This window comes from Arvicola amphibius, chromosome 14 (assembly GCF_903992535.2).
Source record: "Arvicola amphibius chromosome 14, mArvAmp1.2, whole genome shotgun sequence".
Taxonomy (NCBI): Eukaryota; Metazoa; Chordata; class Mammalia; order Rodentia; family Cricetidae; genus Arvicola; species Arvicola amphibius.
The window spans coordinates 19,905,001-19,924,166 of NC_052060.1; the positions used below are offsets into that span (position 1 = coordinate 19,905,001).

The following is a 19,166-nucleotide window of genomic DNA, read 5'->3' on the forward strand; positions in this document are numbered from 1 at the left end:
AGTGTATGGATCTGGGGATTAAACTGAAGGTTGTCAGGCTTGACAGCAATCCCTTTCTTTACCCACTGAGCCGTCTTGCTGGCCTAGTTCTGAGGATCTGAACTCAGGTCCTTATGCCTGTGTAGCAAGTGCTTTATCCCTGAGCTATACCTACAACAGATTATGGGGAAAACAGGTTCTCAGATCATAGCTTAACCCAAAGGATATTACAGTGGGAATTTTTGCCAGATAATAATGTTCACAAGTAGGAAAAACATTGGAGCAAGTTAAAAACCTCAACTTATTATTTTAAGTTTGTCACTAACCAGTTGATTAAATCTGTATCCTAATTTCTCCCACATGTAAGATAGGCCAAAATAATTCAATTCTATCAGGTGTGTTTAACCTTTTGACATTGGGACATGACTCAAGAACTGCACAGTTTACTTGAAATTAAAAAAAAAAACCCTCAGTGTTTTAAATCAGTTTACATTTAGTTGTTACTGGTTTTGTTTTTGTTTTTTAGAGACAGGATTTCTCTGTGTAACAGCCCTGACTGTTCTGGAACTCACTTTGTAGACCAGGCTGGCCTGAACTCACAAGAAATCTGCCTGCCTCTGCCTCCTGAGTGCTAGGATTAAAGGCAAGTTTACATTTTTGAGTTAGGCATATTCATAGCTAACCTGGGTCACATACTACCCCACACTCCACAAGTTGGACAGTCCCACAAGGTATTCAGTATGCACTTTGTTGTCAGCATCTCAGCTAAGCTTCTCTTTGTTCTGTTTCTGGAGTTTTTGTAGTTATCAACTGCGAATGTTTCCTTTCGTGAATTTTGCTTTCTGTCCTCATATGAACTTGTTCTAAGACAAGTTGAGACTGAGAAAATGGCTTTTGCATTTGGGACAAACCAAACCAATTTGTCAAACAAACTATTGACATCGTTTGGTTTTTACTTTTAGCTGAGCGTGGTGGCTTTCAACTATGATCCCCAATATTCATAAGACTGAGACAGTAGAAGCTTGAGTTCAAGGCCAGCCCGAGTTATGTGGAGGCCCTGTATCTAACCATATTAACAAAATGAAAGTAAATTAAAGAACAGTTGGAAATTAGAATTTTAAATCTGAATTGATTTAGAATGTTAATTTTGTAGGTAAAATTTTAATTTAGTAATTAACCAAATTCTTCATTTTTTAAGTTGTGAAAACATCATAAATTAAAATTTTTTACATGTTCTACAAATTATATCTATGTTCTCTGGCACAAAAATTTATCTTTTATGCTCTCAGCTTTCACATTTCATTTAAGGTGATCAGTTGCCTTTCATCTCTTTTTATAGTCATCCTTTGTATTTTTTAGTTGGAATTTACCATGCAAGAAGCTGTCCAGTGTCTGCATGCTCTAGAAGAGTACTGCCCTTCTAAAGATGATTACAGCAAACTCTGTCTGCTCCTCACTCTGCCTCGTCTGACCAATCACGCTGAATTTAAGGACTGGAATCCCAGCACTGCACGAGTTCATTGCTTTGAAGAGGTCTGTGTCATGGTCGCAGAGTTCATCCCTGCCGACAGGAAGCTAAGCGAGGCTGGTTTTAAAGCAAGTAACAATCGCTTATTCCAGCTCGTAATGAAGGGCTTACTTTATGAATGCTGTGTAGAGTTTTGTCAGAGTAAAGCAACGGGTGAAGAAATTACAGAAAGTGAAGTACTTCTTGGCATTGACCTCTTATGTGGCAACGGTTGTGATGATTTAGATCTGAGTTTATTATCTTGGCTTCAGAATCTCCCTTCTTCAGTCTTTTCTTGTGCATTTGAACAGAAAATGCTTAATATTCATGTTGACAAACTCCTGAAACCTACAAAAGCTGCGTATGCTGATCTCTTGACTCCTCTTATCAGCAAGCTTTCTCCCTACCCATCGTCACCAATGAGAAGACCTCAGTCAGCTGATGCCTATATGACTCGCTCTCTGAACCCTGCCCTAGATGGCCTCACATGTGGATTAACCAGTCACGATAAGAGAATCTCAGATCTTGGGAACAAAACTTCTCCAATGTCACATTCCTTTGCTAACTTTCATTATCCAGGAGTACAAAACCTTAGCAGAAGCCTCATGCTTGAGAATACAGAATGCCACAGTATCTATGAAGAATCTCCTGAACGGTAGGCATTTGCTCAGTTCTAAGTAGTCTGTAGTGTGCATGCAAATGCTCTTGGTGTTCAGCATCTTATAGTTTTAAGAATTTTAAGTTTATATTTAAAGTTAGCTTATAAAGTAATGGGTTTCATGGTGGCACACATGTTTATACATATATACCATTATTACTTGGTTCTGATTTGTCTCCTCTGTGCCCCCATCCCCTGCCCACTTCTGACTGGCTCCTCCTTTCCCCTCACATCTCTTTACATTTTTGTGCACATGTGTTCCATTTCCCTCTCTTTTCTCCCTCTCCTTAAGATACCTTCCTCCCCTGTCATGATCCCCTGTCTAGTTTCATGACCTAAACATACATCATATTCATAAATATAATTGTAAATATAGGTCCTTCATATGATAGAAAATGAGGTATTTGTCTTTCTGGTCTGGTTTATTTCATCTAATACAATCATTTCCTGTGTATCCATTTCATACACATGTCATTATGGGTGTATTTCTGGGTCTTCTGTTTTCTGTCTAGTTTCATACTGATACAATGCTTTTTTTAAATATTTATTTATTTATTATGTATACAATATTCTGTCTGTGTATGCCTGCGGGTCAGAAGAGGGCACCAGACCCCATTACAGATGGTTGTGAGGCACCACGTGGTTGCTGGGAATTGAACTCAGGACCTTTGGAAGAGCAGGCAATGCTCTTAACCGCTGAGCCATCTCTCCAGCCCACAATGCTTTTTTTTTTAAAAAAAAAAACCACAGTTCTCTGTGTGGTGGCACTTACTTTATCATGGTTGTTAGTAATTAATAGAAGTCTGGTAACGAATACTCTTATACATGCACACGTAGTAGTCAGAAGGACGAGCTCCTAGGCAAAGGTTGCCTTTGTGACAATGACTGTCTACTGTTGCCTTCCTGATCCCTACAACTGTGTTTCCATATATCCTGTGTACACTGCCTAGAGAGATCAGTACTGTGTGATTTAACTTCTGCAGTAGTTTCCATGGTGTTTTGTAGCAACAGATAAATCTGTGTGTGTGTCTGGTATTCAACATCTTCAGATGACTTCTTTCTTTCTTCCTTCCTTCCTTCCTTCCTTCCTTCCTTCCTTCCTTCCTTCCTTCCCTCCCTCCTTCCCTCCCTCCCTCCCCCTCCCTCTTTTTTTGTTTTCTTTTTTATTTCTCTTTCTTTATTTTGAAACAAGGTATGTAGCTTTGGCTGGCCTGGAACTAACTCACTGTGTAGAGCAGGCTGTCTTCACACTCATGGAGACCAAGCCTCTGCCTCCTAAGTGCTGGGATTAGAGGTGTGCATCACCACACCTGGGTCAATGTTAACATTATTTGAGATTTATGAAAAGCAGTTAGTGATTTATCTATCTATCTATCTATCTATCTATCTATCTATCTATCTATCTATCTATCTAAACAATAAACCCTTAATACTCTTTTTAATGCAAGAAAAATTCCTCTAAAATGCATTTTAACCCCATCTCTGCTTTTTCTATTTTTTTGGAAGAAGTGATACACCTGTTGAGGCCCAGCCACCTGTCAGCAGTGAACCCACGTGCCAGGGTACAGGTTTTGAAAAAGAGCCTGCAAATGGAGCACAGAATCCAGTGCCAGCTAAACAAGAAAAAAACGAGGTAATATTTACTGAGTGTAATGTGCCTCAAAGTTGTTCTCTTTGTAAAAGTTAATAGGATTTCTTATATACAATGTAAAAGACTTTTATATTAGGGAGTAGTACTAAGATTTTAGATATTCTGATTATTGGCTCATTTTTTGGTTTCTCTCCAAAGAATTTATAGTATGTTTAGTTGCCATCATGTATTTTATAAGTAGAAGAATTTATTAAAAATCTAAAATGCCACATGTTTCATGACTCAAATAATTGAATTTACAGTAAATTTTCATTTTAAAGACATATTCTATATTTTATTTGTGTTTAATGAACAATAAAAATGTATAATGGTGATACTTTTATCTAAATCTAAGATTCCATCTTTTATGTGTTTCTGACAGGAAATTGTACTATGACGTAGAATAGAGATTTATGTACTGTTCCACTTATAAGAGGTGTTAAGTTTTTCTTTTCTTTTTTTAAAATATTTTTTATGGTTTATTTAACATTTATTTCTTTTTCTTTTTTTTCTCATTTTTTTTATTAAAGATTTCCATCTCCTCCCCTCCTCCTCCCCCTTCCCTCCCCTCCCTTCCACTCATACCCCCACTCCACCCCTCTCCAAGACAAAGAGCCATCAGGGTTCCCTTCACTATGTTAAGTCAAAGGTCCTCCCAACTCCCCCTAAGTCCAGGAAGGTGAGCAACCAAACTGACAAGGCTCACAGTGAGCCTGTCCATGCTGTAGAGTTCATGCTCATCGCCGTTGTCCTTGGTTTCTCAGTCCTCCTCCACCGTCAGCCACATTCAGAGAGTCCGGTTTGGTTCCCTGTTCCATCAGTCCCATTCCAACTGGACTTGGTGGTCTCCCGTTAGTCCTGATGAGGAGCAAAAGGAGAGAGATCATGAGCAAGGAAGTCAGGACCGTGAGGAGTGCGTTTAACATTTATTTTATGTGCATTGGTGTGAAGTGTCAGATCCCCTGGAACTGGATCTTCAGACGTTGTGAGCTGCCATGTGAGTGCTGGGAATTGAACCCGGGTCCTCTGGAAGATCAGTCAGTGCTTTTAACGACTGAGCCATCTCTCCAGCCCCTAAGTTTTTCTTTTAAAAAAATTTAATTATTGGATTGGTGTGTGTGTGTGTGTGTGTGTGTATGTGTGTGTGTGTCAGAGGAGGCTTTTGTGGGAGTTAGTTCTCTCCATAACACACTTGGGTTGTCAGGCTTGGACAGTGGGCATCTTTACCCATCTGCCTATCTCTCCAGCCCCTACACTTTAGGAGAATGAATGGGAAGTATTGAGATCCCTGAACTTAAAACCGGTTTTTACTCATTAAAGAACATTTGGAACCTAGTTTTTAGGCAAATACATGTTTCTGTCTATAGAAATCTATTACATGCTTAGTATTAAATATGTTTGATAAAAGTAATCTTTTTTTGGTTGTTTTTTCGGTTTTTCAAGACAGGGTTTCTCTATGTAACAGTCTTGGCTGTCCTGGAACTCTCTTTGTAGACCAGGCAGTCCTCGAACTCACAGAGATCTGTCTGCCTCTGTTTCCCAAGTGCTGGGATTAAAGGCGTGTCTCACCCCTATCTGGCTAAGGTTAATATTTTCTAAGTAGTAATACAGTTTTTCTAGACATTTAAGTAATACCAAAGTTATCATTATCTACATGTGTATTCTCTGACTGTGTACCTGTTATAACCATCAGTTGCATGTCAACTTTGGGCTAGTAAGGAACACAGAGTAACCAGTCATTTCAGTTGGTGTTAGAGAGTAAAGGAACTGATAATCTGTGACTGTTAGTTTTCAAAGAGCAATGTAATTTTTAAATTGTTTTAGTTGTGATTTTTATTCAGCATTTATAGATGATATTGTAAAAACATAATTTAGTAATGATCTGTTATATGTATTGTTTTTCTAATATTTTTAAGCTTCGAGATTCCACTGAACAATTTCAAGAATATTACAGGCAAAGATTGCGCTATCAGCAGCATTTAGAGCAGAAGGAGCAGCAGCGGCAGATATACCAGCAGATGTTACTTGAAGGAGGTGTGAACCAAGAGGACGGTCCTGACCAGCAGCAGAATCTCACAGAACAATTCCTTAATAGGTCTGTTGAGCCTCACTGTAAACACGAGAGTCATGTAGAGCGGTTTACAGCAGGCAGTAACTGCGGGGGCTGGAGGGAAGGCACATGCTGCTGCTCACAGAAGACCAGATCTAGTTCCAGCACCCACATGGTGGCTCAGAAGGCTCCCCACCAGCGTTAACTCCCTTCTGACCTATTTGGGCACCAAATACACATGTGGCGTACATACGTACATCCAGGCAAACCCATAAAATAAATCTTTAAAAAACAGGCAGTAATTGCTATTTTCTATGTAGTTTGAAATTTTCAAGATTTTAAAAATGTTTTATGTAATGTAGAATTACATACTGTCTCAGTTACAAAATCCAGATATGTCTTTCTTCCCCAATTAACTACTGTTGCAGTGTGGGCTGGAAGCTTGTGGGCTAGGTGGATCCCATTTTACCCAAGGTAGATTAGGATATAGACGTTACTTTGTTTCTTTTGTATTGTTTTTAAACTTTAATATTTTATGCGTACTGTGTTTTGTCTCTATGTATGTCTGTGCACCATGCACTTGCCTGGTGTTCATCAGATCCCCTGAACCCACCATGTGGGTGCTGGGAATTGAGCCCAGGCCCTCTGGAAAAGCAGCAGTGATCTTAACTGCTGAGCCGTCTCTCCAGCTCATACTTAGTTTCTATCTGCTCATCCATTTTCCCTAGGTGCCATGAAAGTAAATGAGTTCATCTGTTTACGTGCTGTGAGCACTCTACTATGGTTGCCATTTTATAGTTATTAGTTTTAAACCTTCAGATTCAGCCAGGCATAGTGACATGTTTTTATAGCTGTAGCTATTTGAGAGGCCAAGGTGGGATACTCATTTGAGCCTAGGACTAAGGTTGGAACAGCTTGACCAACAAAATGAGACTATCTTTAAAAAAAAAAAAAGAAAAGAAAAAGAAAAAACCAAGACAACTTGTAGATTCTTTTGGATTCAATATTAATTTCTTTTTAAAGTAAATTATCTTTATTTATTTATTTATTTATTTATTTTAGTTTTTCAAATTATGATTTCTCTGTGTAGCTCTGACTGTCCTGGAACTCACTCTGTATACCAGGCTGGCCTTGAACTCAGAGATTCTCCTGCCTCTGCCTCCTGACTGCTGGGATTAAAGGTGTCCCCACTATCACCTGGCATTGGACTATCTTTTTTTTTTTTCTTTTTCTTTTTTTTGGTTTTTCGAGACAGGGTTTCTCTGCAGCTTTTTTTAGAGCCTGTCCTGGAACTAGCTCTTGTAGACCAGGCTGGCCTCGAACTCACAGAGATTCGCCTGCCTCTGCCTCCCGAGTGCTGGGATTAAAGGCGTGCGCCACCACTGCCCGGCTATCTTTTTTAGTGTCTTGGTTATGTCTTTTTTTTTCTTTTTTCTTTTTTTGGTTTTTCAAGACAGGGTTTCTCTGCAGCTTTTTAGAGCCTGTCCTGGAACTAGCTCTTGTAGACCAGGCTGGCCTCGAACTCACAGAGATCCGCCTGCCTCTGCCTCCCGAGTGCTGGGATTAAAGGCGTGCGCCACCACCGCCCGGCTTTGGTTATGTCTTAAATTGATGGAGATTATATTTAAAATAAAATTTCCCCTAGATTATATATGTACATGTGTTTGTCTTTTCAAGCTTTTACTCTTGGATATATAAGGAATGTTTTAAACTACACTTTTATTTTAAACTGTGTTGTTATTTTTATAGGTCTATTCAAAAGCTTGGTGAATTAAACATTGGAATGGATAATCTTGGTAATGAGGTACCAGTGCCCAACCAACAGTGCACTGGGAACAAAAGCAGTGAATCCAATAGTTCTTCTGTGACTAGTTTCAGTACGCCACCCCAAGATTCCGGTCAGAGGTTGATCCACGATACTTCCCATATTCACACAAGCACTCCTCGTAATCCTGGATCTACCAATCACATCCCCTTTCTTGAAGAGTCACCCTGTGGAAGCCAGAAGTAAGTGCTTGAGTGTAAAGCTTGAAATGTTACCTTCTTACTGTGGTGCTAGGAACATAAGCTACAAGCTCACTAGCTCCTGATTTCTCTCTGACCTGCTGCCATTTGTCTGTTTTATCTCTCTATATTCTCCTTTCCTGTCTGTTTTCCTTCTGTTCCCTTGCCAGCAGCAAGACAGTTCCATTTTTTTAAAACCATCTTATTGAGAGAGTCTGTAGTTTTAGGCTTTATCCTGATTTTTCCCCCTTGTTTTTTGACATTTTTCAACAGATAAGCTCATAGACCTTTGGGCTACAAGAGGGTGTTTTACAGCATGTTAGAGCGATTATAGAAGGACAGTTTTGGCAACTGTGAAAAAATTATAGCAGCTAAAGACTTTGCATATTTATGTTTTCACCAGTTAGAACATTTTTAATCTTTCTATCACTAGTAAACAAGTGTTAATTAATGCAGTGAGAATAGTCAAGGGGCATTTTCTTGCATTACCATAAAACACTTCTCAAGTAGGATAATTTAAAAATATATAACTTCTTTGACACTTATGTACTTGTAGGAATTTTTGTCATATTTTACTTTTGTAACTGGGCTACTGGTTTCAGGCTGTTATACAAATGTTCTTGAGTAGAGATAGGAATTAAATCTTAAAGTTATGCTTTATTTAGGGGGCCTGAGGTCTGAGAAGACAGCAAGTTAGCACCTTGACCTCTACATATAGCATTGCACACACCCATGCACACACCATAAGTAAAAGTAAGAAACAAAACTATTTCATTAAGGTAATTTGTTGTCTCTTTCCTCTGTGGGTCATAGCTCCAGCATTATATTCTTGCTTTTATTTACTGGCTTTACGCCATTATTTAAAAAAAAAAAAAAAAAAAAAAAAACCAAGACAAAACCAGACCTAGAGAATCTTAGGACTTTCCTCCTTATCTTCCTGGGTTGTTCTTTTCCTTTTCCCTGTGTTGGATCCTCTGTAGCTTTCATGTAGTTCTTTGAAAAAGGATATATGTCAGAAGTAAACTTTCTATGACCTTGCATATCTGTTCATGTTACTGTATTTCCCAGTGTTGGTGTAGAATTTGGGATGGTAACCATTCTTCTTCTTCCTCTTCCCTTTCCTCCTCCTCTTCTTTCTTTCTTTCTTCTTTCAAGACAGGGTTTCTCTGTTTAACAGCTTTGGCTATCCTGGAACTTACTCTGTAAACCATGCTGGCCTCTAAACAGAGCTCCACCTGCCTCTGCCTCCTAAGGCTGGGATTAAAGGCGTGCGCCATAACTGCCTGGAAGTAACCTTTTTCAGTGTTGAGAGCTCTGTGATGTGACCTTTCAGTTTCAATGCTCGTATGAAGAAGTCTGATGTCCTTTTGGTTCTTGATCCTTTGTGTAAGGCCTGTTGCTTTTTCCACTCTGAAATTTTTAGGTCCCTTATTTTCCCCATGTTCTGTAGTTCTGTTCTGTTGAATCCCCCATGGGTCTTTTAAAACTAGAAACTTAAGATTTAGGAAGTTAGAAAAAGTAATATCCTCATCTCTATTTTCTATTGATTTTTTTCCCCTGATGTGATGTTTTGATTAAGAGTTCTCATTCTCTAAAAATTTACTTTAAAAAAGTGCTGCATTTTTTCCCGAGATGAAATCCTCTTGTCTGTAAAGCGTGTAATTGTTTTTAGTATTGGGACTTTGTTCTTGAAGCTTTTCTCTTTGCTTGCTAACTTTAGTCCCTTGCTTCTTTGAGGATTTGGAAGCCTCTGAGTGTAATTTCTTCGGGTTTCCTTAAACTTATTAGACAAGAACTGCGTGTGTTGGTGGTTCATGTGTCTTTGGCTTACTAAACAAGGAGTAATTGGAAATACTCTTCTAGGAAGAGATAACTATCAGTTTTGGTTTTTTTTGTTTTCTTATTTTTTTCCCAAGGACAGATAATTTTTATAAAGAGCAGTCTCTAGGCTCTGCTTGGGGTAGAGTTAGCATTGCAGGCCTGTGGGACAGGCAGAGAGGCTCTTGCCCTTCACCGTACAGTGTGGGAACATTCTTTCCAGCATGGCATCTCACCTCCCTCCACAGCTCTCCTGATAGGATACCATGTCAGCCCAGCCCCAGGGCCTCCATACAGTGTCTTTGAACGGAGTCACTGAGGATTACTTGCTAAAAAGTAAAATAAAGATGAAAGGTTAAATTAACTTAGTTTCTGTTGTGATTTTTAGAGTAAACTTTATTTGAAATTCTATTCCCACAGCTCATCAGAACATTCTGTCATTAAGCCATCTCTTGGAGATTCTTCAGGGAATCTATCAAGATCAAAAGGGGACGAGGTAATGTTTTGGAGAAGTTTCTTTCTGTATGTGTATGTATTGCAAAGATTTTTTTTTCCTGAGACAGGGTCTTGTGTGTAGCTCTAACTGACCTGGAAATTGCTATGTAGGCCAGGCTAGCCTCAAACCCACAGAAATCTGCCTGCCTCTGCCTCCCGTGTGCTAGGATTAAAGGTGTGTGCCATCATGCCTTGTTGGAAAAGATTCTTAATTCAAAGAAAAGCTATAGAAATGGTCATTATTTATCTCAAAGTAGTGGGATAGGTCTAAATGGAGAGTCTGCCTTAGGAAAGACCTGTGGGATGGCTAGCTCAGTGGGAGATGGTGCTTATCACCCAGCCTGAAGAGCTGAGTTCGGTCCCCAGGACCCACATGGTGGGATAGAGAACCAACTCCCAAAAGTTGTCTTCTGGCCTCCGCATGCTTATGTGCGTGTGTGTGTGTGCACGCGCGCGCGCGCGCGCGCACGCACACACACACACACACACACACACTCAGTTAACTTAAAAATGAAAACACATTTGTGAGTATTCATATTAATGACCTCACTGAGAACTGCTACTCTGAATTTTATGGTGGCTTTGTTTTGATATTATTGGTATTTCTGCTGGGCCTTTCATCTCAATGTGTTTTGTGTTTTGGAATCAGGGATTCTTTTCTTACTTTTTTTTTTTTCCAGCTCAGAATTTAGCCTCATAAATAAAGATATTTTCCAGCTACCTGTAGGGCAAACAGGAAACAAATGAAGAGTGCTCACCATTTTATTAAGTGCCCAGGAATATTTGCTCCTTGTACAAAGAAATGCATGATACCAGTGTTTCCAGTTTCTTTGATCTCAAGAAAAGCTAGCATTTATTTTTATATGAAGTCTTCTATTAAGAATATTGCTGCATTTAAAAAAATGTAAAACACATTGTATGAATAAAATCAACTTACATTATTTCTGCTATAAAGAAATTCTTAATGTTTAGAAGGGTGTTAACCAACCATCCTCTCCGTTTTCTCTTATCTCCTGCATACTGCTCATTGACATCCATTTCCTGAACATGGACTAAAGTCTGTATGAATAGCAGAATTCAGTTAGATAAGAAAAATGTATGTGGTGTTAGTTTTGCCTTTGCTTCTCTAAGGAGGGCGCATTGTTTGAATGCATGAAAGCTTGGGTAGCAAGAGGGAGGGTCCCTTCACTGCTCGCTGTGATTCTTCTTTGCTATGACCAGAGCTGAAGCGATTGGCGTTTTTGTGTCCTTGCCATTGCCAAAGACAAGATTACGTTAATGCTGTCAACTTTGCATCTGGAGATCCATGTTCCTGGTCCAGACAGTCCTGCTCAAGGTAGCAGTGCTGTTTCAAAGGACAAAACAGGAGCTGTGGACATTTTTGTCTAGAGTGGCTTCAACTCTCCTCTCTGGGAGAGTGTGGCGGACAGACTGACACTTTAAATAAACACAAATCTCAAATATTTTGATTAAAATCATTTTTATAGTTTTAAAAGGACATTCTACATTTTTAGTTTGAAATACTGAAATATTAATTGCCAGAGATAATAGTGAGTTGTCTGTTTTTAACTATAAATGGGTTAAATTAATAATAGCCTTTTATATTTCTTCTTTTCTTCCTGAGAGAGTAATCTGATTGTGTTGCCCTCTCCGGTCTAGAGCTACTTCTCCTCAGTTTCTCAACTAGCAGCTCATGAGTTTCCTATTAGAACACAAGTGACACTCTGTTGCTTTCACTAGAACTGTATATGTGAGTTCCCCCTGACAGTTAAAGAGAGCTTCATATGGGAATATCTGTTCTAATGTTATAATTTGTTTACCTGAGGAGGTCAGAAGAGGGAGGGCATCAGTTCCCCCTGAACTGGAGGTATGCATGGTGCTGAACTACTGCCATGTGGGTACTGGGAACTGAACCTGGGTCCTCTGTAAGAGCAACAAGTACTCTTAACTGCTGAGCTGTCTCTTCAGACCCTGTATTTTGTCCTAGTCTGACTTTTGTTTAGTAATATTTGTCACCTAAAAGATTACTGGTGGGCTGGAGAGATGGCTCAGAGGTTAAGAGCATTGCCTGCTCTTCCAAAGGTCCTGAGTTCAATTCCCAGCAACCACATGGTGGCTCACAACCATCTGTAATGGGGTCTGGTGCCCTCTTCTGGCCTACAGGCATGCACACAGACATAATATTGTATACATAATAAATAAATAAATAATTAAAAAAAGATTACTGGTAGTTACTATGAAATGATCAAACTGGAATAATGTGGTTGAAATGAATTAGAGTGGATGAAGGTGACTCCGATTTGTTTTTCCATATTTTGACTTTTATATCCATTCTTTCCGTAGGATGACAAATCAAAAAAGCAGTTTGTTTGTATTAATACTCTAGAAGACACACAAGCCGTTAGAGCAGTGGCTTTTCATCCAAGTGGTAATTTATATGCTGTTGGCTCAAACTCAAAAACCCTGAGAGTGTGTGCCTATCCTGAAAAAATTGATCCAAGGTAAGAATTGCATTGTTCCACTTGCCTGAGTTTTCAGTTATCTATGTTGGTTGCTCTTTCTTTCTTTCTTTCTTTCTTTCTTTCTTTCTTTCTTTCTTTCTTCCTTTCTTTCTTTCTTTCTTTCTTTTTTTCATCCCCCTCCCCCTATTTTGGATTTTTGAGACAGGATTTCTTTGTGTAATAGCTCTGGCTGACCTGGAACTTGCTTTGTAGACTGGGCTGGCCTCGAACTCACAGAGATCCGCCTACCTCTGCCTCCTGAGTGCTGGGATTAAAGACGTGCCACCGCCGCCCAGATGGTTGCTTTTTCATATTTGTCATTTATTAATGTTTCAGTTCTTCCTTTTCTTCTGTTAAAGCTTTATTAATCAGTGCCTTCATTATTAACTTATCACCCATCATATTTTTGATTATGGCATTTTGTATTAGTAAGACTTTCCTATTTCTATGACTTTTTATCTTCAGGGTTCTTATAATTAATTATGCAAAACAAAAATCAGCTAGGTGGCTCATTACAGACTGAAAAACTAGACTTTTTTCCCGTATGAAGCAGCATTTCACTTGTAGCCTAGGTTGGCCTTGAACCCCAGATCCTTCTGCCTCTTTCTCCTTTGCAGGCACCTGCCACCATTCCTGCTGTTCCTGTTCCTGTAGTTTCAGAGGAGTTTAAGTTAAACTATAGCAATTGCTGATATTTGGCCATTTAAAACCTACAAAAAGTAAAATTTCATTTGGTTAACCTAACAATAATTTTTTTACCCTGTTGTTCTAGCAAATTTTAGGATTTGAAAACCAGGTATATATTCTAAAAGATTTGTCATGAAAATGCTAATATCCATTATTTATAGCTTTGCAGTGGTATATTTGCCTATGGTGTACAAGGCACTGGACTGGGCTCAGACCCCAACACTGCAGAAAATTAGTTTTTGTTTTGATGTAACTTCATAGGAATCTACATTAGAGCTTTTTTGTCAGTTTTTTTGTTTTGTTTTTGTTTTTGTTAAATTGTTTGCTATGAGTAAGCTAACATTATAGGCCTAGGAGGTGGCTCAGCAGTTAAGAGCACTGGCTTCTGCTTCAGAGGACTTGGGTTGAGTACCAGGTTCCATGTTGACTCACAACCATCTGTAACTCCAGGAGAACCAATATGCTGACACATAAGACACAGACATAAGGCATAAACATGCATGCAGTCAAAACATTCATACACATAAAATAAAAAACGAGCATTATAAAGATTATGAGATAATTTGGTAAATTTTTCTGGTGATGGAAATAAAATTGTATTAATACTCTAGAAGACACACAAGCTTTTAGAACAGTGGCCTTTTATCCAAGTGGTAGTTTATATACTGTTGGTACTGTTGGCTCAAATGAAAAAACTCTGTGTGTGCCTATCTAGGAAAAATTAGTTTTCATATAAAGATACTCAAACAAGCTATGTAAATCCTTAAAAGTTTTAATTATTATAAGTACTATGAGATATGTTATTTTGTGTTTATAAAGCAAATTTTAATATACTTACCTGACAATTTCATACATGTATATAATGTACTTTGATCATATCCACTCCTCCCCCTTTAACTCTTCCTAGACCCCCCCCCCCCGAACATACATACATCGCCCCTCAACTTCATACACTTTTTGTTTTTGTTTTGCTTTCTTTTTCAAGACAGGGTTTCTGTACAGCCCTGGCTGTCCTGTACCTCACTCTGTAGACCAGGCTGGCATCAAATGCAGAGATGTGCCTGCCCCTGCCTCCTGAGTACTGGGATTAAAGCTTTGTGCCATTGCCTTCTGATTTTTTTTAAGTTAAATACTCAATGAATCTAGTTAGTATTTTTCACACACATATGAGTATGGGGCCATCCACTGGCGCATGGGTAACCTACCAGCGCCCACACCCCCGAAGAATCCTGACTCTCTGCTTATTACCAATAGCTCCTCAAGTAGCAGTGGAGCTTCATGAGCCCCTCTCTGGTCCGTTGTTGGAATTTGACTGGCTTGTCCTTTCGCAGGTCTAGAGTAGGTGCCCCAGCTGCGCGGAGTCCGTGAGTGCGATGCCATGTCATGCAGAGGAGGCAGCATTTCGTAGTGATTCCTTTCCAAGGGTCTGCTGGTTTAGAGCTGAGCACTGGCGCTCTCTTATTCCTAGCACTTTGACCAGCTGTCCGTCTCCGTATTAACTGTTGCCTGCTGCAAAAAGAAACTGCTTTATCCAGAGTTGAGAGCAGCACAGATCTATGGGTATAATCAAATATTTAGAGGACAGTTTCACAGCATGAACATTCAGCAAAACAGCAATAATAGTTTACTTCCAGCCTTATGATTGCCCCTTATAGGAGGTTTTTGACTAGGTTAATTTTTTTTTCAAGACAGGTTTCTCTGTGTAGTCCTGGCTGTCCTAGAACTGTGTAGTCCAGGCTGGCTTAAAACTCAGAGATCCACCTACCTCTGTCTGCCTCCTGAGTGCTGGTATTAAAGGTGTGCACCACCACCACCCTGCAACAATACCAATTTTTAAAGAACATTTAAAGACTTATTATAACCCTGACAGAACAGAATTAATGGAGGTTTTTGTTTTTGTTTTGTTTTTTTGAAACAGGGTTTCTCTGTAGCTTTGGAGGCTATCCTAGAACTCACTGTGTAGACCAGGCTGGCCTCGAACTCAGAGATCCACCTGTCTCTGCCACTGAGATTAAAGGTGTATGCCACCACACCCAGCTTAATGGAGCTTTTAATAGTATTTTTATTATCTATATATCTGAATAATAATTTTGACTTTTCCCCTGTGGAATCATTTAAAGACATAGATAGGAGGTGCAGAAATAGTTCAGTGTTTGAGAGATAGTTCACTTGATGCTCTTTCAGAGAACCAGCGTTCAGTTCCTGGCTCTCATCAGGTGATTCACAACCATCTGTTAACTTCAGTCTCAGGGTCTGATACCCTGTTCTTGCCCCCAAGGGCACCTGAGTTCGCATAAGCAAACATACATGCAGACACACATCTATACATAAATTAATAAAAAAATAAAGATTAGGGAAAGGAATCATAGAGCCCCTGTTAGTTCACAGTGTTAAAATATTGTGTTGCTCATTGTATGAGTAAATAGAGTGGATGAATGCTCTTGTATTTAAGTGCAGCACATGATGCAGGGCCTACAGAGGCCCAAAAGGGTGTCAGATCCCGGAACTGGAGTCACAAGCAGTGGTGAGCTGAACCCAGGTCCTCCACAAGAACAGCAAGTACTCATAACCACTGAACTATATCCAGCTCTGCGTTACTAAGTAGAAATAGTTAGATCAGGGAGTGGATAGCAGGAGTTGTGGTGGCACAGCCCAAGACTTGTCTGTGTGGAGTTGATGCGATGTTTGTCCCTGTCCCAACCTGAGCAGCCCTTTCTGACCTATATTCTTTCCCTGCAGCTGTTCTCAGACTTTTACTTTGTTGGGGGAAAAAAATCTTCCTATCTTTTAGAACTCAAAACTTTATTCTATCCCATAATGACTTACATGTAGTGGTCACGACATTATCTACCCTAACTAAATTTTTAAACTCTGGAAAGAGATCTTGTCTTTTTTATTTTTATCCATTTTCACCTTTTCTTAAAGTGAGCCACATTGTTTATTACTTGTTAATAAATATTGTACTATCCTAGTTTGTATTAGCTTTCTTTTGTTTACTTTTTTCTTGGAAAAAACTTCATGAAAAATGGATAAATGGAGATTAAAAAACCATATATCCTATTTATTATGTGATCTGAAATGAGAAATTTGTATAATAGTTATAATTTTACTATTTTGGTTTAAAATATGGTTTATATTATTTTATGATTTTAGAAATCTGACAATCTACTGTAAGTTGGATGTGGTGATTTAACATCAGCATTCTTGAGTCTGAGACAGGAGGATCATTGAGTTGGAAATACAACCTCTCCCCAAATAAAACTTTGCTGCTGGATAGTCTTCTCTTCCTTCCCTTATAATAGAGAATTTTATGTTAACTAATTTTAAAAATCAAGAAGTTGAAATATCTTTATGTACTTTTTCTTTTCAGTGCACATGACATGCCTAAGCAGCCAGTGGTACGATTTAAGAGAAACAAACATCATAAAGGATCCATTTATTGTGTGGCTTGGAGTCCTTGTGGACAGTTATTAGCAACTGGATCAAATGACAAATACGTAAAAGTGCTGCCCTTCAATGCAGAGACTTGTAACGCAACAGGTAGGGCCCGAGTGTGCAGCAGTAGCTGACATGCCAGTGTACCTGTGCGCTTCCCCTGCCGTGTCTTCCTGTTGTTACTCGTGAAGTCTCAGAACATCATCTTGAGGAATTCATTTTTTTGTTCTGATTATTCCACTCCAGTGAGGTATTATTCTTTAAATAAAAGTCTTTTTTTTTTTTTTTTTTTTTTTTTTTTTTTTTTTTTTTTTTTTTTTTTTTTGGTTTTTTGAGACAGGGTCTCCCTGTAGTTTCTAGAGCCTGTCCTGGAACTAGCTCTTGTAGACCAGGCTGACCTCAAACTCAGAGATCCGCCTGCCTGTGCCTCCCGAGTGCTGGGATTAAAGGCGTGCGCCACCACTGCCCGGCTAAATAAAAGTCTTACACATAGCCAAATGGCATATGAATTTTAGAAAAACATTAAGGTGAAAATAATTTTTTTCTGGACTAGGGATGTAGCTGAGTGGTAGGCCACTTGTACAGTGTACAGAAGTATGCACACACATACACACACACACGAGACAGTGACAGAAACAGAGACAGAGAACCTTTAAATAACTACCATAATTGAACTAGTGGATATTTTCTAGAGTTTATCTGTCCTTTTTGTTTGAAATAAAAGACAGGGAGGTACTGGGTGGTAGTTGCACATGCTTTTAATCCCTGCTCTCAGGAGGCAGAAGCAGGAGGATCTCCATGAGTCCCAGGCCAGCCTGGTTACCATGAGCAAGTTCCAGGATAGCCACGGCAGTTTCACAGAGAAATCCTGTCTTGAGAAACTAAAACCAAATAAAACAAAGTTCAGAGAGGCAATGAACTTTCTGTAGCTCTGCTTTAAGGACAGTAATAACTAAATCAGTACATTGATTTCTTGAAGTTTCATGTTCAATAAGAGAATTATGTCAATTCCTAAGTTTAAATATAAACCACACTACACTATTTTGAAGATGAAAATTTTAGGTTAGCTTACAAGATGATGGGTTTCACTGTGGTGTGCCATGCTTTGCTCTGACGCTGATGTATCATCCTTGGCCAGTGCTTAGGCACCTTTAGCATCCTCCTCACACAGTAAGTTGAGCAGCATTTTTTTGTTTTTAATTCTTACTGCTGTTTCAGGACCAGATCTGGAATTTAGCATGCATGATGGGACAATCCGAGATTTGGCATTTATGGAAGGCCCGGAAAGTGGTGGAGCTATTTTAATAAGTGCTGGGGCAGGAGATTGTAACATTTACACAACAGATTGTCAAAGAGGACAGGGTCTCCATGCTTTGAGTGGACACACTGGTACGTACACACTGTGTGCTCTTTCCTTTTCCTCAGTCTGTGCTATGTGCTGTTTTCATTGGTGGGTAGAGCTCTTCATAATGGGTCTTTCTGAGACAGATTTTTATTTCAAAGACCTTCATTGTGAGTTTTGGATATCAGAGTAGTAATAATGGTATTATTATCTATTTATTCATCTCAGAATTCCTGTAGTTTAATCTTCACAGCCATTATATGATGTAGGAAGTTTTATTCCTCTTTATATATGAAGACAGTGGGGCAGAAAGGGTAACGCCAGGAAGTGGCAGATCAAAGATGTGATTCTATATCCATTTCATTCAAAGCTAGTAATCTAAGACCACGGAATAACTGTCTGTGTTTTCTTCATGAAAAAGTTACCGTTATTTCAAGTGACAAATTTTGTGTGTATTAATTATTATATTTTGAAATACAGAAATGACTTATTTTACTAATGGAGTCACCAAAGAAAGAATAAATTTGTTCAGAGTGGTTTTGATGTGTGTTTTAATGGATTTTTAAAAATTAATCTATTTGATAGTATATAAAATCTCTATGCTGTGACATTTGGTTAACCAGTAATGAGAAGGACTTGCTTTGAGACATGTTGTGGAAAGGCCCTTTCTCACTTAACTGCGTGTGTGGTCTTTTATAGGGCATATTTTAGCACTTTATACCTGGAGTGGCTGGATGATTGCATCTGGTTCCCAGGATAAGACTGTTAGATTCTGGGATCTTCGAGTACCAAGCTGTGTTCGTGTGGTTGGCACAACATTCCATGGAACTGGTAGGTTTTTCATAGATATGAAGTTCTATGAGAAAGGAACTTCATAAATTATGCTAGTGTCTGCTTTCCTACCCCTCCCCCCATTTTCATGTGGAAAGGAAACTAGGGCTGGGAATGTAGCTTAGCTGACACAGTGCTGGACCAGTTAATGGGAGCTCTGAGTTTAATTCTCAGTACTAAATAACCCAGGTCAACCTGGGCTACAAGAGACTCAAAAAACAAACAAACA

At 39.0% G+C, this 19,166-nt stretch overlaps 1 protein-coding gene across 2 annotated transcripts in view; it reads left to right on the forward strand.

The window, feature by feature from the left end:
• The window catches only part of Wdr47 (WD repeat domain 47), a 51,012-nt gene that overhangs the window by 23,165 nt on the left and 8,681 nt on the right, over positions 1–19,166 (forward strand). The window contains exons 5-13 of one of the 2 annotated variants that reach the window (XM_038311236.1): positions 1,339–2,141; positions 3,651–3,777; positions 5,691–5,869; positions 7,574–7,831; positions 10,067–10,142; positions 12,485–12,642; positions 16,700–16,869; positions 17,983–18,153; positions 18,806–18,937. In XM_038311236.1, coding sequence (XP_038167164.1) covers positions 1,339–2,141; positions 3,651–3,777; positions 5,691–5,869; positions 7,574–7,831; positions 10,067–10,142; positions 12,485–12,642; positions 16,700–16,869; positions 17,983–18,153; positions 18,806–18,937 — 2,074 coding nt within the window. The remainder of the gene's footprint in view (positions 1–1,338; positions 2,142–3,650; positions 3,778–5,690; positions 5,870–7,573; positions 7,832–10,066; positions 10,143–12,484; positions 12,643–16,699; positions 16,870–17,982; positions 18,154–18,805; positions 18,938–19,166) is intronic. The other variant, XM_038311237.1, reaches the window with a different exon arrangement.